The sequence below is a fragment of the Anser brachyrhynchus genome (genome assembly GCF_964034855.1).
Source record: "Anser brachyrhynchus genome assembly, chromosome: 1".
Lineage (NCBI taxonomy): Eukaryota > Metazoa > Chordata > Aves > Anseriformes > Anatidae > Anser > Anser brachyrhynchus.
Window position 1 is genome coordinate 25,278,242 of NC_137694.1, and position 23,491 is coordinate 25,301,732.

The 23,491-nt window shown below is 42.3% G+C and overlaps 1 protein-coding gene and 1 long non-coding RNA gene across 3 annotated transcripts in view; one reads left to right on the forward strand and one right to left on the reverse strand.

Annotated features, from left to right (window-relative positions):
- Window positions 1-1,368: 1,368 nt before the first annotated feature.
- On the reverse strand, window positions 1,369-23,490 carry LOC308194796. The gene is made up of 3 exons (XR_013950873.1): window positions 9,307-23,490; window positions 4,049-8,280; window positions 1,369-2,304 (listed from the first exon to the last, which is right to left on the reverse strand). It is a non-coding gene; the product is annotated as an uncharacterized lncRNA (long non-coding RNA).
- TSPAN12 (tetraspanin 12) overlaps window positions 8,838-23,491 on the forward strand; it is a 47,900-nt gene continuing 33,246 nt past the window's right edge. Inside the window, exon 1 of one of the 2 annotated variants that reach the window (XM_080591027.1) lies at window positions 8,838-9,181. In XM_080591027.1, the coding sequence (XP_080447153.1) occupies window positions 9,116-9,181 (66 nt within the window). In that variant the 5' untranslated portion in view covers window positions 8,838-9,115. The remainder of the gene's footprint in view (window positions 9,182-23,491) is intronic. The other variant, XM_080591026.1, reaches the window with a different exon arrangement.

Sequence of the window (23,491 nt, forward strand, 5' to 3'; positions counted from 1 at the left end):
AGCAGCAATATACATATATATTTCATAAAGGCCAAAGCAATTAATATCTGCACAACAAAGTTCATGAAGTAGTAGTTCATACAAAGTGAGGACTGTGGATATTAAACTAGCCTATTAATCCACAAAGCAAACTTTGTAGTCAGTCAAGCAATTTTTCAGAGTCTCAAATAAGCCATCTGATGGGAGAGTAATTAGATTTGTGTTTCAGCTCTGGAAGCACCACTATGTGCACTTTTTCTACTGCTTTATAGGCCATAACAAGTTGCTCCCAGGCCACTTAACAGACAAGTCATATTTTCATCATTCAGTGGAGCCTTGAGTACATTTAGGACACGTCCTGCAGAGCTGCTCATTGTAGTGGTTCAAGGACACCTGGTGCTGTTGGAACAAATGCTTTATTTATAGATATAGATTTAATGAGTTTCTGAAGTGCAGTAGGATGTCCTTTGATCCTGAAAAAGAAGAGTGGCTCATCTGTACATACTAGTGTGATGCAAACAGGAAGATGATTTAATCTAAGGTATGTCATAGCTATCAAAAGCATCCCAATGTTGTAGTATTGAAGTAAGAGCACCATGATGAACAATCCACCAGGACAGTAATGTCATTTTGATACATTCCACAGAAAATCATGGATGAATGATAGTAGGTAAGTGTCCAAGTCACTGATGTGATGGAGCAGATCAGACAGTTCTCTTTAATAATGGCATTTTACTGTTGGACTAAATTAAGCTTTATGGCATTTGGCTTCCTATTGTCCTTTTCAGAATCACTTACGAAGTCTATTTATAATTGCTCTGGCATTCCTAGGATGCTATACTAAAGTTGTACAGTACTTCTGCACCTCTATTTGTGACCACTTTATCTTGGCTGGTTGACGATGTAGCTATGTCATGTCAGTGCCAGTGGGTAATGGCAGGAGAAATGATCGTCCATCTCCACCACCACTGAGTGGCAGTCCAGTTCTGCGTGCTTCTGCCTGCACTGCACATCCAGCACTCACGCTTGTGTTTGGTCCATGGGAGTAAAATATCAACATATCAATAACACATTGTTTACATGATGAGCAGCCAATTCACCACTTGAAAAACAAGCTACATTCATGAAAGGTATTATAAAGAGTCTCTTCATGATGGAAATTTAGCGAATAAATGCCATACATTCTCATCTGCCAACTTTTAGAATTTGAAATACTTGAGAATTATAAGTGCTTGTGAATACAATGAGGTTTTGTGTTCAGAGGAAACTGTACAATGATTCTGCTGTATATATTTGTAAAGTATGGCTGTTTGTCTTGCAGCAAGCATACAGAGAATCCAAGGAAAAACCAGAACCAATGCTGAGTACTACCTACAAAAAACTAGCACAGAGACGGCTCTGATTTAGGGTGCAAACAACATACTTCAGATAATGTACAGGAAGTAGAAAGAAAAATTGTTCAGGAAGTCACAATCATCTTCTCTCCCATGAGAGATCAATTCTGACACTTTAAAGAAAGCTAGTTACTTGCTGATTCTCATGATCTTAGCATATTTCCTTACAGGGACAATCCTTCATATTCCCAAAATGTGAGATTAATTACAACATGAAGGGAAAATATGGTAGTAGCCCTAGTCTCACTCATCATACTGGGGAGAAAAGCAGTTTTGGCTTAGATACCAAAGCATGTTCACTTCTTACATACATTAGTCCAAGGCAATTAAAACCTGCTACCTGGCAATGCCAGTTATTTAGTAAAATAGATGATGCTTTGAGAGGCACCCTTCTCATAAGGACTTTCCATGTCTTTTGTATTTTCTCAGTTTAGATAAAAAGCATGTTGGCTGGCATGTACCTTCAGCCTATACAGATCCAATTATCACGTGACAGTTAAAAAGTCATAGTAAAAATCTCCATCTTCTAACACAGAAAAAGAACATTAGAATGAAAAAACTGCAGCTGGACAACATACTGTTCTCTCCTTCACCAAAAAGCATCCCTCCATCATTCAGATTTTTACATTCACTTTTCTCTTACCTGTTCCTAATGGCTTTGAATTTCCAGTCATCTGCCTCTCTTATTTGTGTGTCCTGCTTTTCCATGCATCTCCCTCAAGCTTCCAATGACAGTTTCAGCAGCAGATGTCACGGAACTGAGAGCCAGCCAGGAGGGCTTTTAGGTCCAAGAAGAGTGGAACACTGTTTGTGTTAGGGCAGCTCACATATTCTAGCTCCAGGCTTTGCCATCAGAAAACTGGTGTGAATGATCCAGACACAGCTATTATCTCAGGCACTTCTTTATCTGGCTCTCAACGCAGAGAAGAATCTGTGCAAGGACAGAAACCGAGGAGGATAAACATGTTTATCAGCAGAAGGTATTTAGAAAAGGAGAAAGAAAAAAAAATGGACATAAAAAGGATAAGGAGAAAAAGGAAGAAGGTGAAACAAAGAGGAAGAAGGGGAAGACTTCTCCCTTCCCTGAAAGTCTATGAGGAAATTGGTGATTACCGAAGTGCTCTTCCAGTGCTTTGCAACACCAGATTTTGTTTTGTTGACTCTAGTAAATTCTCTGCTAATTCTTAATCAGAGTAGAACTCTGATTATCATACATTTCAGACCTGGGACTGCTACTATGGACAAGAATCCCATAGGGGTACATGGAACAACAGGGTGTGACAGCAACTCTGTACCGTGCAACAACTATGTGCAGAGCAGCACACTCACACACACATATTTACCCTGGCCTCCCTAAAGAAAAAACTGCCGTAAGAGATAATGTACCAAACACTGAAAAATAAGGAAGTGTTAAAGACATCTGTGAATCTGTAATTCTTTGTTAAATCGTGATGCTGGCTTTAGTTATACAATCATATACATATTTTCCCCTTGACCCCTGCTTCATTATGTGCAAAGAATGAACATTTTATTTATTCTTCCAGCTTCACTCTGCATGTGGTCTATTTACTTTCCACTATTTCAGTCTCAGCTGTGAGGACAGCCATAAATTTTCTACTGCCTGCTCTCTGGCTCTCATAGCACATATATGCTTCACAAATATTTCTCCCCACAATATTTTCCTGAAAGAAAGGAGTTATATCATCTCCACCCTCCAGGTGGGAAACCTAGGCTCTGAGGTAACAGCATCTGCAAGTTCAGGCTGATCCATCTGAGTAGCTCACAATGGGTAACATTTTGTATTTTCAAAGGGCAGTTCCCTGTAGCTTCAGATACAGTTGTGAATTTTTACACATTTCTACAAACCTGCCTGTGAGATCTGAAGCCAGACAATGAAAACAGAGAATGAAATAACCTCCTGTGAAAAATGTGATTAAAGGAACTGGCCACGTAGGAACGCTGCAGTGGAGACTGACTCCAGTTCTCGAAAGTAGCTGCTGTCTAGTGATGAGATCTTCCTTATATTTCCCCACTCCAACAGGGCTTTCTGATAAGAAATGTCATGCAAGTGTGATAACTAGCAGTGGTACTGGTGCATCACAGATACTAAAATGTGCTCTTTGCTCGTGTAAAATCTCATGCTATGCCTGAAAAGGAAGTGCAGACTAAAATAAGCAGGACTCCAAAGATCACTGTGCCTTTTCTTGCTGCTGGAGCAGTTACAGATGCTGAATTCCTCCTCGTGGAATTTAACTAGAAGAGAATATCTAGCAAAACTCTCCAGCAGAAAGCTCTGTGGCTCCCATTATAACACCAGGAACCATAAATTGAAGAAAAGACACCAGAAAACAATACAACAGCTTTTTCAAACTATGCCTCGTAGTGCAAGCAAGATCTTTCTGTTAAATCGAAATCCATACTTACGGAGAGGGGAGTAAGACAAGAAAGAAATGACACTGGGAGGACTCCTAGGATTCTTCTAAGAAATTCATTCTTTGGCAGAGATAAAACAATCCAACTCCATATTTTTCACATCCTGTGGCTTAGGAATCCCTTTAAAGAGCACTGCTCTTTCAAATATATATATTCTTTCCAGGCTCTATGACACAGAGCTCACTGACCATATGACATTTTCTTGCTTGTGTCCAAGAAATTCAGCTATACTGTTTGCTTACTTTTAGTGATTCGTTCTGGTAGCAATCTTCTATCTCTTGCTGCCTGTGAATTTCTCAACCGATGGGATTTCCAGACTGTCCTAAGAGGGAGTTAACTCCTAATGAGTTGTTAAACACCTCTACCAAGGATTCTGGTCTTTTGGCTTGTGGAACACATCTCAAGACTTTTGACCTAGAAATCACAGAGCAAGATTCATCTGTTTCTGGTTATTGGACACATCATTTTTTTGTTATTTCTAACATGTTACGTTTGATATCAAGGACATATTTTTCCAGCTGAACTTGGTTCTCACATCATTTGTTTGACATGCAGATTTTTACGCATTTTTAAGCTCTTGTAAATAATTTATAAAGTAAATAAAGACTGAAAAATGTGAGTTCTTTTTCACTTAAATAGCATTAAAAGCAAATCTGAATCTTCTCATTTTTCATTTTTCCAGCTGCTATATGGAGGGGAGAGGAGGAGAGGGGAAGGGAGGGGAGGGGAAAGGGCACCTGCAATGAAGCCTCTAAAGCAATGGAGAGAAGGAAATTTTTCCTAGAGATGCAGAAAAAAACAACAAACCCACAACCTGCTGAGGTGTTATTTCAGTTGAGGGAGCCATTGAAGGTTCCTAAACTAGAAACTGGGGAAGTCCATTTGCAAGAGCCCATTGAGCCAGAGTAAAATTTGTTTTTGAGATTATGATTTTAATTTCTTAATCATCGGTATTTTTTCTATTTCAAGTGTTACCTTATTCCAGACTGTCATTTCTGTATTCAAATGAAACCGGCTTTTAGAAACAGGATGAAGATTTGTCATTTAGTGTCTTTGTTTCAAAGGCAAGAAGGGCACTTTCATCTCAAGGTTTGAGCAATAATGGGTCCTGCTATAAACATGGATAGATTTACTTGATATGTTATTCCTGAACCAAGTAGTACACCTTCAGTTTTATATATGGGTATTTGTGTAGCTTCAGAAATCCACGCTCAGTGGTCGTTGTTTGCACTGTTAGTCACGTATATTACTTGTTTCAGACAGGTGCCTGTTACAGGACGTGTCTGCCCAGGCAATCCCTGGCAGGGGCTTGCAATAAAAAGCTATGTAGAAAAAGGAATGATTTAAAAATCCTCAAAACTGTGCAAATAGCACATAAGTGAAAGGGATCACAGATTTTTTTACATGGACAGTGTGGCTGGAAGAAAATTATTAAAAGTAATTCATTGCCCTGGTGCCATCAAAGACATTTCTAGCTTAGACTAAAATCTTATAAATAAATCTGTACATGAACAATTTGCCTGTGTCTACATAACCTAAGTGGAGTAGATTCCACACAGAACTAAAATGCATATGTCAAAGCACATTCACATGTATGTTCTTTAGTCTGGTACTCATCTGAGTAATTTTAAATGTTATGGCAGCATATAAAAGGACATTACTTTAACTCATTGCTTTTTCAGCGATAAAGTTTCTTGCCATGTAATATCAGGCAATTATCACCTATAAATTTACACGCATGCCTAATGCTATTCCACTCAATCAGGCTATTCATACAGTTTAGATTAAAGACACTTTCAGCTGGATGAGTATCTTAATACCTATTCCTCTTTTAGCCTGCCTTCCTGATGGAGAAGGGCTTATGAGATCATACTGGAGAATTTGTGCAGTCAACACTCTTCTAATAGTTTTTGAACCTGTTGGACAATTTCAAGCACATTTGGCAGAGAGCAGCTAGCTTACAGATACTAAGTCTGCATACATTAAATTATGAGTGGCAGTTAAGCAGAGGAAGGAGAGATTATTAGAGTTATTGGCATTTCCATCTCCCTCCTCTGCCAGTGATGGAAAGGCTATATCATGAACACTTCATTTAAGTCTAGAGAATTCATATTAGAAAGTTATTGTGAATGCCCTGCCACAGAAAAAGCTTTAGAATTTGTAGTTAATTAGACACTAGAGAATCCAAGCAGACAATACCAATCAATACAACTTCAATAGTTTCCATGCTTATCTCTTTGCTACACATTAAAGAACCCTTACTTGTTAACAGCAAACTCTCATTTCAAGAAATTATGAATACAAAGAGTTTGTAAAAAACATCATCTTTCTTGCCCCAAATTAAATCTGAAGTGATCTGTTTAAAGGGTAAAAAAACACATGTACTAAATTAGCATAGTAGCTTCCCTGATTTTTTTTTTTTTTGAGTGAACAGATAATACTTCCAGTTTAGTTACTGTTTGAATGCATGGGAACTTTCCCTGTATTTCTTTCCCAGTGTTGACATCATGGAAATTTCACAAAGTATGACAGACTGGTAAAAGCACTATTCCAAAGGGACCTTCCTCTGAACCCTATATAGTTTGGCGGACATTCATAAATAGGACCTGTTTTTCTTTAGGTTTTGAGTAAAATCTCTTTTGGTCAAAAAACGATTTAGTTAACAGCTAGGACAGAACATTTCTTTAACCACCTATGTGAACCTGCGATGGAGTTATTGCAATAGGATTTCAAACAGGCACAGTTAGACTGAGAGCACCTTATGACCAAATACCCCCAACGTGGTACCTCAGACACAGATTTTTTCCAAGTGTCATTTTAGCAGGATTTTTAGCAAGTAAGAGATCTGTGAGGCTGGTTTTCTTTTTCCTTTCCTCAAATTCCTTATGCACGAGGAATAGTTCAGCTATAAGCCAAAAATACCAGAAACAAGTGACAGAACTTCTCATTTGGTATTTTAGACATGTTTAAAGAAAAATCACTGGGTGTAAGATAACTGAGTATTTTCATAGTGCATTTTTTTTTTTTTTTTATAAAACCTTGTGGCTCAGGTAATTCATTCTCCCATGGAATAACCAAGAACACAAACAGAAGCTCAATTATTTTTAATCTGGTTTATAACAGACTACGTTGTCCTCAGCCAGGGCTGGAGCTCAGTTGTAAATTGACACTATTTGTGTAAACTGGCATTGGTTCACTGAAAATACTGTACCTGTTCAAGATCTGTCTTGCTGACTGTTCATGTAAAGTCCTCAGCAATAAAAGGAATGAATGGTATGTAAACAGCACAATGAATGTACAATGTCACCTTTTACAAGTAGTCTTAAGTCAGTTTGCCTCATTTAGGTATAAAATTAGCAATATCCACTGAAGACTAAAAACGTTGCATAGTGCACTTCCTGGAGAGCTCTTGATCCCAGAAAAGAGGAACAAATTAACAGCAAAAGCTCACAGCTTACCAAATCTGAAGGAAAAAAAATCTTCACACACCACATTTATGCAACGCTCTCTAGTACTTTCAGCTTCACTTGTTGTGTTCGCTTCTGGCATAAAATCACTGCTTTCTGGTAAGCATCCATGTCTGCTCTACTTTCTTTCTAAGGAGGGATGAAGACACGTGAAGATGTTGCTTGCACTAATGAAATGAAATCGCAGAAGCTTAAGTGAGATTATGATTCATTCTATGATTACACCGGCAGCCTCAGCTGAATTGTCTGGAGTTTGTGGGTTTTCTCAAGTCACGTTTCCAGTGCTTCAGGAAACAGATTTTTCTTCGGCCTTGCAAAAGCTAGATTTCATTCATTAAATCCTTTTTCCTCCTTTCCAGTTTTCACCACCAGCCATTAAACCAATCTTTACGTAATACAGACTGAACACAAGCTGCCTCTCCTAGTTCAGAAACTTTTCTCTGTGTATTTTCTTACAATTTTTGTTCGTGTGGCACTGCAACACATTTGTATGTATTTGTGGAAAATGTTTTGCTAAAGTGTAATATTACTTTTAAAATATGGAGATATAAGTTGAAACAATACAGATTTCAGTACGAATTTACCACTTTAACTAGAAGATTTGCATGTACTTTAACAGATTTCAGAGACAGGATGATTTTTTCAGCTTAGTTGTGGAATTTGTAAATACTACAGACATTATGGGACCAATCCACGGCAGCTTTGCCAGAAAAATAACGGCAGATTTTGGCCATTACCTGAATGATTATCTTCAACATGGCTGCATTTCTAGATTTGCTGCTTTACTCTTTTACTCTGCAAAATATGAGTGTTCTGATTTAGACTAGACCCCTCTGGGGTTGTTAGATTTAAACCAGTGTCTTCATAATGGCTGGAGAAGTGCAGAGGGCCTTACTTCCCAGTCCAGGAGAGCTTTCTGCTGCCTGGAGATGTGGAAGCGGCACCAGGCTGCGGATGCCCAGATTCGGGTTCGATTTCAGCGACGTTTTGTTTCCGATGCAACAGTGCTGAAATATTGGGAAATGTCTGGTAAATGTTGCAGAAAAACCACCCAAAAGAAAAAACCCCACATCTGTTTTATGAGATTATTTGCTGCTCTGGGCCAAAATACCACAGGAGGAGGTTTTCATGCATTTCGGCTTGCCTAAGCCAATTGCTCAAAACCTCCCCTCTCCCCTGAAGAGCAACAGCAGCAACCCAACCGCTGGCACAACTTGGGTTTCCAGCGCGGCTCCAGCCCAGGGAGGGAAGACATTTTAGGGTGCTTCACCTTTCGGGTCCTGCCGAACGAAGCCCGAACTCTCACCACCCCTCGGCACCCCCCCCAAGCCGCCACTTCCATATTGCTCCTCGGGGACAACACACAGCGCGCAGCGGAGCCTCTCCCACTCTTCAGTGCGCCCACACACGGCCCCCAGGCCCTCGGAGCCCCCCACCACCCGGGGGAGCCCCCAAACACCCGGCGGAGCCCCCCACGCCTCGGCCCACCGGGCCTTCCCCGGCGGGCGGCGCTAGGACCCGGCGTGCCGCGGGCGGTGGCGCCTGCGCGGCGGCGCTGGTGGCGCTGGGCGCCGCGGGGCTGCGCGGAGCGCTGCGGGCGGGGGCGGCCGCGGCCGCCGGGAGCTTCCCGTCAGCGCCCCGCCGCCCCTGGGCAGCGCTGCCCGGCCCCGATGAGGCCTCGGCGGGGCGAGTGAGCGAGGGGGGAGCCGAGGGGGGGGGAGAGGCTCCACCTGCGGCTGCGGCGAGCTCCCGGCTCTGCCCTGCCCTGCCCTGCCCTGGCCGGCCCGGGGAGGGAGGATGTGGTGAGAGGATGGACGGCGCCGTCTGCCTCCGGGGCTCGCCATGGCCAGGGAGGACTCGGTGAGGTGCCTGCGCTGCCTGCTCTACGCCCTCAACCTCCTCTTCTGGGTGAGTGCGGGGGGTGCGGGCCCTCGGGAGCCAGCCGCAAGTGAAGTTTGGTGTTTGCCTGGCGGGGTGGGCGCACACGCGTGGGAGTCCGTGCACCTGTAATACCTGCGTGTGCGCTGTAATACCTGCACGGCTGTGGAAAGGGAAATATTCAGCGGCTTTCTGGCTTCCTCGCTGCCTCAGTTTCGGAGCATCCCGGACCCAGCACAAACTCTGAGTTCCCACAGGTGTCTGAGCGCTCGGCCGCTCTCTGAAGGGCTTACCCCAACTCATCTCAGGGACCGCATCCTAACTGGCAAACGAGGCCTGCGGTGATTTATTCCGTCTGCTTTCAGCATTTCAGTCAGCGCTGTATTTATAGCAGCAGGGCTTCCAGCTCTCTCCAGCACAAGTGGGTGTGAGCAGCCCCGGCTCCCAAACTTGACGGCTTCAGACAGACTGCACGATGGAGGTTTCGCACAGCCCGCGCTCGCTTGCACCAAATGGAGCCTGCTCCACCCGCATAACTCAGATTTGTGCTGGATAAGTGTAGGTAAAAAGAATGGGTCAGAGGCATGACATCCCCCACCCCGTCACAAGTACTGACTTGTGAGGTGCTGCGTGCTTGCTTGATGCAGAGAGCTTCATATGTGACAAATATGTAGGCTGGGACCGAGCAGAGTTTATACTGAACTAAAGACCAAGTCCCATGATTACTGAGACTTAAATAGAGATCAGAATATGAACGAGACAGAATTGTTAAACAGCATTTTGGACAAGATACTTTTTTGTGAAATGCAAGCAATCTGAGATTCTGTTGAAAGTATGTAGCTTTGTATGTTGTATTTGACAGATGAAAAGTAAGTATTTAATTTCTGCAGTATGGTAGGACTAAAGTCCTTTAGTAGGAGATGAGGAAATCTTTCTTTTTCTTTTTTTTTTTTTTTAAAGGATGTGTAATTATTTCACACATCATATGTGATTTTCATTGGGTATTGTACGAAATCCCCAAACTTGGATTTTGTTTTGATTAAGGCAGAGGTTGGCTTGGGTTTAACTGATCTGGGTTCAACTTCAGATTTTTAGACATATATTGTTAGAGTTGAGGGAACAGACACCCGCATGGCTGAAAACATCCTGTTCCCCTGTTTGCATATTCACTGCTTTCCTCTGGGTTCCAGATTCCTGCCTAGAGCTGTCCTCATCAGTTTCCATTCACACCTCAACTCACCACCTAAAGAAGCTTGTTCCCTTAAGCTTACTCTGCTGTTCTCCCTTTCCCTCCATTCTCAGTGCTTGCTGCGTTTCATCGGATTTATCATTCAGCCTTTTAAGCTGAAGCTGCCATTTAGGTGGTGCCTAGGTTGTACATGAGGTTATGTCCCCGCACTGTCTCAGTTGACCTGTTCTGTGGTGGTGAGGGCCTCGGTGCTGGATCTGAGCGATTCATTCCTCTTCCTGAGCGACTTTCCTTCTGTAGGAAGTCTGCCCTTACTTTTGGAGGGAACTTGGTGCTGCTATGTTGTGTCTCAGTTCCTCTCTAGGGAGATCGAGTCTGTTGCACATTCTAAATTTATGGAGGCTGAGGCAGGACAAGCAAAGAGGCAGTAAGCAGTGAACAGGTGCAAAGAGGAAAAGACACCAGAAACAGATAGAGGTGGAGGTGGGAGATGCATGTAAATGTATTTGTCTGGGAGGGTGTATGTTGTCTCACTTTGGACACTTAAATGTCTGCCCTCGTTGCTTGAATTTAAGTTCCTTTCCATGTCAGATTGCTCCTTCCAACTTTCCATTGCTGTGTCTGTGTGTTTTTCTGTTGTGGACCGAAGGCACAGAGTTACAGAGCACCTTTGGGTTTGACGATGTAGTTGCGCTAACTACATCTGTAATGTGCTGCTGTTAACTTTGTCCATTTATAATATGTTTTGTCAAGATTTTGTTTAAAGCATTCATGGCTAGAAACTATTTCTCATTCTTTAGATTTTTTGTTTCAATGTTTTGAATAATAGTGTCTCAGATCACCCCTAACTAGGAAGTGTGATTTTTTTTTTCTTTTTTTTTTTTTTCCATAATCATATAGGAAAGGGGATCTTTTGAGTCTATAGTGGTATGACAAGAAGTCCTAGGGAAGAAAATGGTAAATTCTCATGCTCATGTTCAGAACAAGAATATGAAAAATGTCTGTACTTAATCTTTCTAGCTGAGGACAGGGCACTGGAAATTACACCCAAGCAGCTAAGTGAAATCTGTATAACGCCAAAGCATGTGAATATGTAATTAGGTAATAAATGCCGGTATCAACAGATAACTTGCACCACAGATGTTGTAAAGAATAAAGCTGTCTTCCGTAATGTGCATAAAATTAAAGGTGTTAGAAGTAAAATGAAAAATTGGCCAATCTGCTTGGAGGTGATTCTTTGCATCTTTAAAAGCAGATGGGTGCAACTGTTTGGCTCAGAATAAAGCAAACAAACAAAATGAGTGTGCCAGAGTTGTGTAGTAAGAAATAGGATGAATGGTAGGTGGGCAGTATTACAGTTAATTTGGGTTCTTTGGAGGAGTGTGCATCTTAGAAACCTCTTGCTGCTTCCTATCTGCTCCTGTTCAGATGTGTATTTAACAAATCTGCTACTTGTTGCGTATTGTAGTGAAATGTCCCATGTCTCCTTCTCTACCCGAGTTGAGTTTTCTCCAGCTGAGGTCAGTGAGAGCGTTACCACTGACTTCTGGGTGTAAGAGCATGACCCCAGTGGCCAAAATTGCCTTGTGAAAAAGCTCCCCTGGCAGCAGGTACTTGCTTGCCAGCATGGGGCTGGGGTCTGTGTTTTCCCCTTGCCATCACTCTTCCTTCCATTTGGAAAGCTTTAGCTTGTCTGTTGCTTATGTTAGCACTTACTTTGATAAATACCAGCTCAGATTATGGACTGGATGGCAGGAAGTTTAGATTAGATCGGCCCCTGGAAATGTGCAGCCACATTCCTCCTGAGCTGCGAGTATGGTAGGCTCTGCCTTAACAGATAAACACAACAGCAGCATACTTGAAATAAATGAGAGCAAAGCACGGTTCTGGGGTGTGAAGGGACCTCACTGTTTTGGGACCATGTGTGTTATTCTCTCCAAGCCTGTTCTTGGAGGGTTTTACAGTTCTTCTTGCTTCGTTCCTTCCAAAGGGCTGCTGCCTCCAAACACCTTCAAGGCTGTCATTACCGTGCCCGTTTGCTGTGTCAGTTATCAGTCTCCGGCTGAAAACACTGAAGATACACAAGCAAGTTGCGTTGACTTTTTAAAATCATGGCTCAATTCAGGGGCCTAACCAGGATGCAGTGATAATCTCTCCTTGTTTCTTTCTGGTGCTGTCCAGTGGTCGGTCCAGCAGTGCGTTGTGTAGAGAGGATTGGTTTCTCCACTGAGCTGGAAGAAGAGAGCCTCAGCTCTGCTGACCTCTGACATTTGAAGCCCTGACCAAAACTGTGAGAGTGCCTGTGGCCTGGCTGGTGCAGGCTGGTTTTCCCTCTCGGAGGAGGGAACATTTGAAGTAATTTTCAAGTGTGTCTCTGTGTGCAACTGTTGCAGCGATGTGTATGGGAATCACAGCTCTTGTCATTGCCAGCCTGATGAGGGCACACTATCGCGTGTGAAGCCTCTTAAGAAAGTGTTATGCATAACAGAGCTGGCTCGTCTGACCATCAATCTTGCTGAGAAACTTAAAATGCTGTAACGTGCTGGTGCCTTCATAATTGGGTTATTGTTGGAGCCTATGGAAGCAGAGAAGTGGGAGAACTTCATCAGTCACTGTGCTGTGATACTTGAAGCTTTCCCAGAGTGTTTCTTGTATGTGTACAACTGCATGCTTTGTATTTGGAAAGAGAAGCGTCTTTTACTGGTCTGAGCTAATGAGCTGTGATGGGAAGCAGTCGACAGGGTGATGCACATGTGTGTGAGAGGGAGGAAAGGAGTGTTGGCTGTTACACTTTTTGTCATTTTTGGCCCAAAGGCTGCTTAGCTGTAAATAATAAATACGCATTCAACTGAAAAAAAAAAAACAAGTCTCTCTTCCAGTGGTTCATCCAGTTTTGATAATGGACTTTACTGCCATAAAGGGTTTACTGCCCTTACTGCTTCTGAGGAATCTAGGCTTTGTGGGAGTGGATGGATTGGTAATTCCAAAGCTGCTACTTGCAGTAGGCAATTTCTTCTGAGGTGGGAATATGTAGGTTGTCAGTGCTCTAATTATTGTTGATTAAGCAACCAAATGTGGTAATAGATTTGATGATCCTCCTGGAAGTTGTTTCTAAGGTCAATTAAATCGTGCATGACTGTAAGGTGTCTTTTTCAGAGTAATGGGAGTTGCAGTTTTAGGAGCTTCTCTTCCTTCTGGGTTCATGAGGCTTTTTTTGACAGTGCCCTGGACAAGGAGTATCTTTCAGACTGAAGTCTGCAATTAACATTTGGTTTGATTTCTTCTGTTATCCGCATGTGTAAATAAGCATCGCTTCTTAAAGGAATTCAGACTAAAAGACCCAGCTGGATTTCTGCAGATGTCTCATCTTAGGCTTTGCAACACTGCCATTTGCAGCATATTACTTTCTGGACAGTCTAATAAGAAAAGAGGACCTCCAAAAGTGCGTGATTTGGCATTTTTTAGTCAAGACTTAGTGATCAACCAAGCAGATTATCTTAGCGGTGCTTGAGAGAAGACATGCTCCTACTGCTTCCTGATTTTCTGGCTTTAGAGGCAATACTAATCTTTATCTCTGCATAGAATATGTGTCAGTAGCTGGAGAGATTTAGTTTTGATAGTTCTACAGATATATTTTATGCTATGTATGAGACTGCAGGGTCTTTGCGTCTGGTGGGGCTTTTCTCTATCAGTGAGCTCCTGACACTGGCCCAGCGTAGCAGCAGTCTTGGGTTTAATACGAGCATCCTTGTCTGTTTTGAGAACTGTGTAACTTATCCTCACATAAAGCCTCCACGCCACGTTTTGCAGTATTGCAGTTATTCTCCTGTGCTTTGCTGCAGCCTCTTGCCCTTAAATTTTCTTTGCAGTCGTGTAAGGTGGAGAGACCTTAGCTTGGTATTACTGGCAGGCTTCAGTCACAGAGCAGGGCAAGCCTGTATTAATGGCACAGGCGTAACGCAGCAGACTGTCCGAGGGCAGTGGCCCTTATGGTTGTGTTAGAAGAGGAAATAGAAAACAGTGCTGAGTACAGGAAAAATTCAGTGTCCTGACTGCTTATAATAGGAGAGAATTAAGTGAAGCAACAGCTCTGAGAGGCACGGACCCGTTTTACTTTTGGCAGCTCAGCCATGCATTCCTTTCAAAAAATTACAAATAGCCAAAATCAGTGAACTGGGAAGTGCTACTAAATACGAGTAAAAGCAGCACAATTATTTTGTCAAATTTCTCCTTTTTTTTTTTTAAAAAAAAAAAAAAAAGGCAAAATATAGCTGACATTAAGGAAAATGTCTGTATAGACTTTTTTTGTCTTGACAAAACTGCCAGCTTGTTTTTTTCTTTTTTCCCTGCTCTGATGAGCATGTGTGGCAGAAAGGAGGAGCAGCTGCTGTTGTGTCCCTTGCAAGACTTGCAATAGCGAGTGACCGTGCCGTAGTGGCTTGGGCAAATCACGGCTGTAAGTCACAGATGGCTGTGTCTTAGGTGGTGAGCATCTCTTACCAGATGATTCAATGTCACTGGATGTTGGAGCAGAGTCAGAGATGTTGCCATATCCTTTACCTCGTGGGGTTTATCTGCCTGGGGGTATGCTGTTTCTGTTGAATGATGCCTGAGCTTTCCTTGACTGCAGCTCTTATCATGTAGCAGCACCATCTAATTCGGCCGTGTGAATGCAGCCAATAAGCCCTCCTTGCAGACTCTGTAAATTGTTTTGCCTCTATCTTGAATTTGTGCTTGTGAACAAGATATCAGGGAAAATGAAAGCGGAGCAAGCTTCCAGTCAGTTTTCCCTTTGTTATGAATATATTGAACACTTGTATCGTCTAGTTTTGGTTATGTGTTCCACCTGAGAAAATACAGCGAGGGAATATTAGCCTTGCACAAAGAAGCCCTAAGAATGATTGGAAGCAGCAGTATTGAGTTTCTTTCTTTTTCCAACCTCCAGTGTATCTTTCTTCCAACCCCAAATATATGTGTTCAATCTTGTAATTACTTTTACCTCATTTTTTTTACATCTGCTGTAACACAACGAAGAAATCAGTCATCCTCTCTTCCTTGGAACCAGAGTCTGAGTAGCAGTTGTTTCTGCTGCCATCCAACTTCCACTCGCGCCAGTGGCATTTGAAGATACTTGGAGTGAATAGTGTTAGGGTCAAATTCTTAAAGAATGTAAGAATGGATATTCTTACATTCATAGAAATGAGCACTGCCTGGCTGGCTACCTGTACCAGTGTAAGTGTGGGGTTCGTGCTAGGCTAATACAGTCTGTTTTTAGAGACTGCAGTGTAGACATTGGTAACTGAAACCTGATTTTCCTAGCATTCTTGTGTAGAGAATAAGCTGTCTTTGAAGCCATGCAAGAATAACTCTAGCTTCTGTCAGAATATGGTGTCTGTTAATGGTGCTCAGCAGAGCAAGCTGCAGGAGGAGTTTTAAAGAACCGGAAATACTTTTAAGACTGGTCTTTGAGAAAACTTTTTGGTGTCTTTAGGCTGCATTATTTATATAACATCATTAGATTATGGGAGTGCACAAAAGCCTACCTCAGATTCAAAGCTCTCTTTAAGCTGCCGTACAGGTATGAATCAGATGAGAGTCAAGTGCTGTCTCTGGGGACACAGACATCTAGAAAGGCCACTAACAAATCTGAAGAGGTAAATATATGGAGAGATAATTATTTAAACTACTTTTTTTTTTTTTTCTCAGCTACCATATTAGCCTTTCTGTCTGGGGAAAAGGCTGTAAGGAACGTGTCTGAAGCAGGGTATAGTAAAGTGGGTGAGCGAGTGTAAGGTAAGGAATGCAGAGAGGGGAGATAGCCTACAGAATTTGATGGTCCAAGTGTGTTTCTGAAGGCCATATATCATAACAAAGTAAAGCAGAGTTCAGCTATTAGTCAACTTTGTATCTACCTCTATATAACCTTTCATCACACGTCTTTGTAGTTGATATGGCTCGTTCCTCCTGGTGCATCGACAGTGAATTTGCGAAGCAGTCTCAACAATACAGTCCTGAAAAAGAGAGTGGCTTGATGTGATGACGGGAAGGAAAAAATAAACCCAAACTTCACCCCAATGTTAGAAATGACATTAATATGTTTCTTAGCTGGCATTCAGGAGTTAATGAAACCACAGCCATTTGGGGGAAATCCTCAGTCTTAATTGTGTGGAACTCATTGTATTTACTTTGAGGATGAAGGCACAAACCCATACTGTCTAGATCTGAGTCAGTAGCTGAGGGACAGAAAATACTTCAAGCCAGATGCTTATGCCAGTAAAACATGAACTCTAGCAGAACTGGGAAGCTCCATCTGACCTGTAGGTACTTGCATTTTTTTTCTTTAAATTCACATCTTTCTGTAGATGGTAGCTACCTGATTATTCATGAATCCCCAGACACTGTTTCTGTACCTTAATGATTTGCCGTTATCTTGAGTCTGTGGTGGGCACTAGATAAGGGTCATAGGTTTAATACCAATTTTTTGGTATTGCATCAGTTTATATCAGTTTATATAGTTTATATCTTATATCAATTTATATAGCTTATATCTTATATCAGTTTTCTGGTTGTGTACGCAAGGTTTAAAAACTGTTTGCCATCTGTGGGCTTAACAGAGATTTTCTACTGTCCATGAACAAAACCAAGCACTTATGGAAACAAAATTAAAAGTATATTGTGTGTATGTGAAGCGTATCATCTTGGTGGTAGTGTGTGGCTTGTGGTATGGATCTGGGCATTTGGGCTCTGTGCATTGCTAGAAATTACCCACAATCAGCAGTACGTGCCTTTGCCTCCCCAAAGGCAAAAGCTCTCTGCAATGGTATGGTTACTTTCCCATTTTGAGGGAAGAGCAGCACAGAATCTTGTCCTAACGAGAAGTGCAGTGAACAGGTAGTCACCGAGAGGGTGGATACAGAGATATATGTGCTTTCTTATCCCTCTTTGCACTTTGTGTGCAGAAATTAGTACCTGGGTCTGGCTCATGGAAGAACCTGCGATTAGATTAACTGTACCGAAACCTGTTTGCATATTTGAGTTCTTACTCCTCAGTTCTTTATGCTGTGGTGCTGTAGGATCCTTGTACAGTCAATTGCTGGAAAACTTGCTTGGTTTCCTTGGGAGAGCGACCCGTTAGCAGACCGTCAGTGCTCCTGCAGTTGCCTGATTGCAAAGTGTGCGAGTTCCAGCCCATGCCAAGCACGGATCAGGTTGTTAATCGCAGCTGCAGCTGTGCAAGCAAACCTGGATTCAAAGTGCAAATAAGTACATGCTTCATCTGTTTGCAAGTGGGAGGGGACCAACACATAACCCTGTGCAGGAACCTTAGCTAAAACTAAGTGTTGGCGTATCCTTAAAATAAAAGGTGCATTAGTGGCGACGAGGGGATTTTTCCTTTTTTATAGGCGGTGTTTCTTTCTGTAAACACTCGAAGGCTTTTGCCATACAGAGAAACAAGACCTCTTGTCCCTTTCTCCCCCACCCTTACACCCCTCCCTCCCCCCAAAATGGAGCTGTTTGTTTGTCCAGGGATCTGAGTCATCTGTGTTTGTTCAGTGATCTGAATATTGAACTTAATTGTGAAAAATCCTGTGAAAACATTGCAACATGTTCTGTTCATGACCTTGTAGTGATTCCTCCCCGCCTGCTCTGGGTAAGTCACAGCTCAGGTTACTCAAATCAATTCTAACTGGAAAAAAAATCTGAAGAGTTACTTCTTTACTAAAATTAGAAGACTTATTCTGTTGAATGTTGCCATATCTTGGAAGTAGTTTCCTTGGAGCTGGAAACCTTTTTCTGCAAAGGAAGTTGCTTTGTAGTGCTACTGCTCAACATCTTACACAGAACCCTGAGCTTGGCCTGAAGTTGTTTACCTCATCTGTTTTGCTCAAAAGAACTGTGTGTAATTTTTAATATGGAAGATAATTTTAGCCTTTTCACCAATTTAATAATGTATGAAAAAAAAAAACAGCCCACCTGCTGTCAAATGAGCAGAGCAAGTTTCATGGGTAAAATTGAGGTGTTTGAATTAAAAAAGGATGACAAGGAAATAAAAAGTCATGCATAGTAATGCATCTTAAGCCCTCAAAGACTAAAATTCATGTTCATTTATAATTGAAAATGCAGATTTATTTTCCACTTCAGGTGTAGCCTCAAAGGTATTAAGAGTAGGACAGTCACAATAAGGACTTAAAGTATATACTTAAGGAATAAAATGTATTTTCCTGCATAGCTTATGTAAAAGAATTTCAAAGCTAATTTAAACTATGCTTGGAAATGACCATTCCTAGCATTTTGAGTTCATTGCTGGAGACTTTATTTCCAGTTGTCTCAGGAAAGTTTTAGTAGCTTTAAAAACTTTATGCTGTAAACTAGTTTGGAAGTGCAGTATATTATTGTGTGATCTGCATATTGCACATATATAAAAAATAATTTACTACCTTTGTTTAATCAGGGCGAAAATATATTTAAAAGAGGGTATGACAGCAGACAATTTCATAAACCCTTCGGTGTCGTGTTGATAGCTATATAACATATTGTGATGGTTTAGAATGAAATCCATGGTGACTTGTGCAGCCAGCTGCAACAAATAAAATTGTTTTACTGCCTACTAGTGTATTATGTTTACAGCACAGCAGACTGGCTGTCATCAGAGAAGCTTGGATGAAAACTTTTTGATTAAATGATGTAACTGCTAATGTGGTGACAATTATTCTGGTAGTTTTCTCATAAACTTGTATCCTTTTTTCTGATTGCTCGATATGGCTTTCTGACTGGTCGGGATTTTGCATCTAAATCAGTTATGAAGCAACTGCCAGTTTTTAAGGCCACCTTTTGTTCTGCCTCCAAACGAGCCAATGAAAACTGTAACAAGGACCTTGCCTCTGCCCATCGCTCCTTGAAAACAGCATTGCAGAGAGTCGTGGTGTCAGCTGGTCGTTGCTGGGAGGTTTGGGCACACACCAAGGTTTCTGGGGAGATTGTTGTCGCTCCTGCACACAGGCTGAGCTGCCTTGCTGATGGCTGTGTATTTCCTGTGTTGCCAGCTGAAGATCCTCCTCCTCTGGCCTAGGTGTTACAAAGCGGTAGGTGCCTTGAGCCTCCTGGATTTCAGATCGTGCTTGGGGATGCCTGACATTGTTACAGGATAAAGCCTATGCTGCGCAGCAGCACTTTGAGTCACAAGTAGGAGGCTGTAGGATTTGGGTGTGTTGTTTTCCTGCTGTGATTCCCCTGTGGCTGTGGAGCAGGCGAGCCATCAAGTCGATTGATGGGTATGAGCTAATGTTTGATAATCTTTTGTCTCTAAACTAAACATCAACCTCAGTCATTAATGCAGGGTAGTCTGTTGCAAGCACATTTTTCATCCTGCATGGTGTTCCTGCCCAGAGGCTGATTTCTGCTGATCAGAAGGGATATAACTTTTTTTTTTTCCCAGCACTACCTTTTTATGTCACTATGAGCTACTAAGCACTTGCTGGATTATATGCCATAAAATATACCTTTTATAATCAGCCTATTGCTGAATTGCTTTTTTATATTCTCATGGTTTACCCTTCTGTATGCCTTCTTATTAAATAAGGGGTTTTTGAGTATTTGCATGTTCTCTTTCTGAGCCACGTCTTTATGCCACCCCAATTTGACAGTGCTACAGACTTTCATCGACGTGAATCCAACGTATCTAAGAAGTCTGCCTTTCAGGTTATTCAGATAATAATTCACTTGGCACCTTACTTTGAAGAAGGTCCAACGGTGCTTCTCATGGATGGTGTCCATTTGGCAGAACGTGTTGCTCAGGAAAGTGTCTGTGTAGCAGCGTGGTAAGGCATTGTGCTTGTATGGTTTTTGAGTGATGCTGAGCTAGCTGTTGTGTTGATACCATGGAGGCATTGCAAGCACAGGAGAAGGCAGTAACTTCAGAAGAAGTTAATTGTGCTGAGATCATTCAGAGCACAGGATGGGTGAGCAGGTGAGCTATAGCTTGGTTCTCACTGTGGTTTCGGGGGGGATTTTCTTACGTGTAATTTATATCCAAGAAGAAACAGTTGTAATTAGCTAATAGCTATTTACACTGAATGAGAACAATCAGGGAGACCTAAATGGCTAAAAGCTTTTTGAATGAAGTGTGGGAGTTTTCATATAGATCTTGTTCTCATGGGTTGAAATAGCATTCATGGGGTTACATTACTGGCGAAGGCTGTTTTCTGGGTGAAGGGAAATGGCCCTTTTCTTCCAGTTGCTGTTCATGGTGAATGAAACCAGTCACGTTCCATGATACCGCCATGAAGCATTTCTCTAGAAGTCATGTAGCCGTGTTGGCCATAGCTTTGAGATGTATCTGCCTAGACTTCCTCGTCAGTGTTGTGAGATGAGTGGAAGTCTCTTAAACATAGGTAGATTTTATGTGGGGAAGTATACATATCTAGATAGAGAAAACTCAGCTTGGGAAGACAGAGAGAAGTAAAAGTTCCCTTAGTTCATGATTTGCCTTTGTAGGCAGGTCCTTTCTTCTAGCAGACTGAATGGTTCTCTCAGTGGTGGGAAACTGCTTGTTTCTTTTGGTCTCTAGGAAGTCTTTTCTGTCCCCTCTGCATTTTAGCAGCTTGCTCCTTGATCTTTCTGTCTCTGAATGACCTGCAGGCTCCAAGCTCCTTGTGGTGACTGTTTTGCCTCCCACATCCTCACCTTCTCTGAAGAAGAGTCTCTCACCTTCTTGCAAGGAATCTACCGCCCTCATTGTCTTGTGGGAATGTAATGCTGCACACAGAAGGCAGAAAGAAAACAAATGTGGGCTGTGAGTTCTTAGCAGAGAATGAGGACTAGGTGGTCTACCAGTTCAAGTAGAAGAAAATATTATTTAGCAAGTGAAATTATTTTCTGGTGTAGTTTTTTTAGTAGGGACCATCTAGCTTTTATTAAAAGCTGCTGAGGAGTGTGGTTTTGAAGGACTTCTCACTACTGAACACCACTGCTATAAAGCAAAGTACCAAATTTATTTCTTCTTCAAGTATCTTACTATAAATTAAACAATGGAAGTGCAAGCTAACGCTTTCTGTGTATGTATCAGCAGACCTTGTGGGAAGGGTTAAAAATGTTTTCTGTTAATTTTTGACCATAAGAAGGTGGGCTACATGCCTGAAGTCTTCCTTACTTCTCTTTGTGTTAGAAACATGATTTTTGTTGCTTGTATAACATTTGCCTGCTGCTTTCTTCCAATAAGATAGTTGTTGTCTAGGAGTTCAGCTAGGAGGAAATGCCTCTTGTCCTTCCTCCTGCAGCATCCTGCATTATCAATTAAACAGAACAGAAAATGCTCTTCGCTCCTACTGTTTCATCAAACAAAATAGCTCCCACAGAGCTTAAAAGACGTGGGCCCTGACACGCATGTATGCAGTAGGTTCGTCGTATGTGCAAGCTTTCATGGCTATGCTTGCTGCACCCCAAGCAGCTGGCATTCTCACTGGCACCACCCAGCCCAAGGCAGTGCCTGTAGCTGGTGCATCAGTTTTCAAAAGCGGGATGAAGCAGTGGGGTAGGTGCTGAGACTTCTCATGATATCCTGAAGGCAGAACTGGCCTGCTGTGAGCATGCTGCAGGCAAACACAGTGTTGCAAGGAGCCAGTAAAGACACAGAGGAACTTTTCTTGTGCATTAGATTCGAGCCAGTTAAGTAGTTCTTTGTGATAGCTTTAAGGAAATGTGAAGGCTTGTGAGAAGCTAGCTGTTACTATTGAAGGTAACAGGGGAGGCTGGCACTTCACGTTGGTTTTAGAAGCAGTTAATGTAATGCTGGGTTTTCCTAGCATCCACCTATATGATGCTTAGGCCTCCATCCCTCAGCTAGGCAGTGGTAGTTCTGAGATTGTGAGCCTGCCAGGTTCATCCCCCGAACTGCAATTCAGACTTGTGTCGATGTGAGAGGGATCTGCGTCCAAATTCTCCTTTGGGTGTAATAAACCAGCTGAATTCTATGAAATGGCTTGAGAAGTAAGCAGTGGTATTAGTAACCTTAACTTTGCTCCATTTTTTAGAAAAGCTGAGTGGTTCCCTCCTTTCCTTCAAGTTCATAGATGCATCTCGCACTCTGTTTGGAGAGTAGTGCCGTGTCTGTTCGGTGCACCTGGAGGGAAATGGCAGTGCTCTTGTGAGCAGAGAGTGTGCACAAACGCAGGGATGGCTGCTGCTGTGATGCCCCTCCTCTAGGAGGCAGGGAGTACTGACTTACCTAGCTGCTCTTTCCAGACCTGGAATTGTACCCAGTGGAAAATACCTAGACAAGTACTGTGCAGAATGCTGTGTCCTCTGGCAGGACCTCTGCCTTCAGCACAGAGCACAAGGAGGTGAGGTGGGCATGTTCTGACCACGTCTCTCAGGTCTGTCTGCCCAGGAGTTTCTACTTGTAGATCCCAGGCGTGCTGGGGAGCACGATGGCACTGGGTGGTAAAAACTCAGCTCTACCAAGGCCGTGGCCATTCTGGGTGGGCTTCGTCTCCAGGGTTTTATTTTCTGTAGTGTAGTGGCTTTGTCTCTCAAGTGCATGGCAGCTAGACATCCAACACTTGAGTGGCACAGGCTTTATAATCTAAGTCAAAAGCGGTGAACTTCATCATTTCGCAGTTCAGGAAACTGAGGCTTCATAGCATGACTTTACTTGAATGAGAGGATCAGATTCTTCTAAACTTAACCACGAGATTTATCTTGTCTCCTATCAGTGCCATTGTATCCTGTATGTGGCTTCAGACGATTCTTTACTGGCTGTGCACTTGTAGGTGGCTTCATGATTTCACATGAACAGGTGGATGTCATCTCTGAGCCCTGAAAGAGTCACTGGTTTTAGCGGCGTAAATTCCCCCTCTTGTTTCTATGGTACCTTGTGCAGCTGTGGGACTTAGGTCAGCATTGGCATCACTCCATGGGGTGGAAGAGAAGGTATTCCAGGCATTAATTATCCGTTCTGGAAGAGAAGATAATTGTTACTGGCTGCCTAAATACTTGGGCAACAGACCAACTCTGAGCATATAGAAGCACGATTCTGGGGACAGTCTGCTGTTCAGATAAATGATTACATGACAGATGTTATTAATCTTCTACTTAAACTATGAATGATCTTGCATTTTTTTTAAAATATGTGATAAATAACTTCATATTTTCTT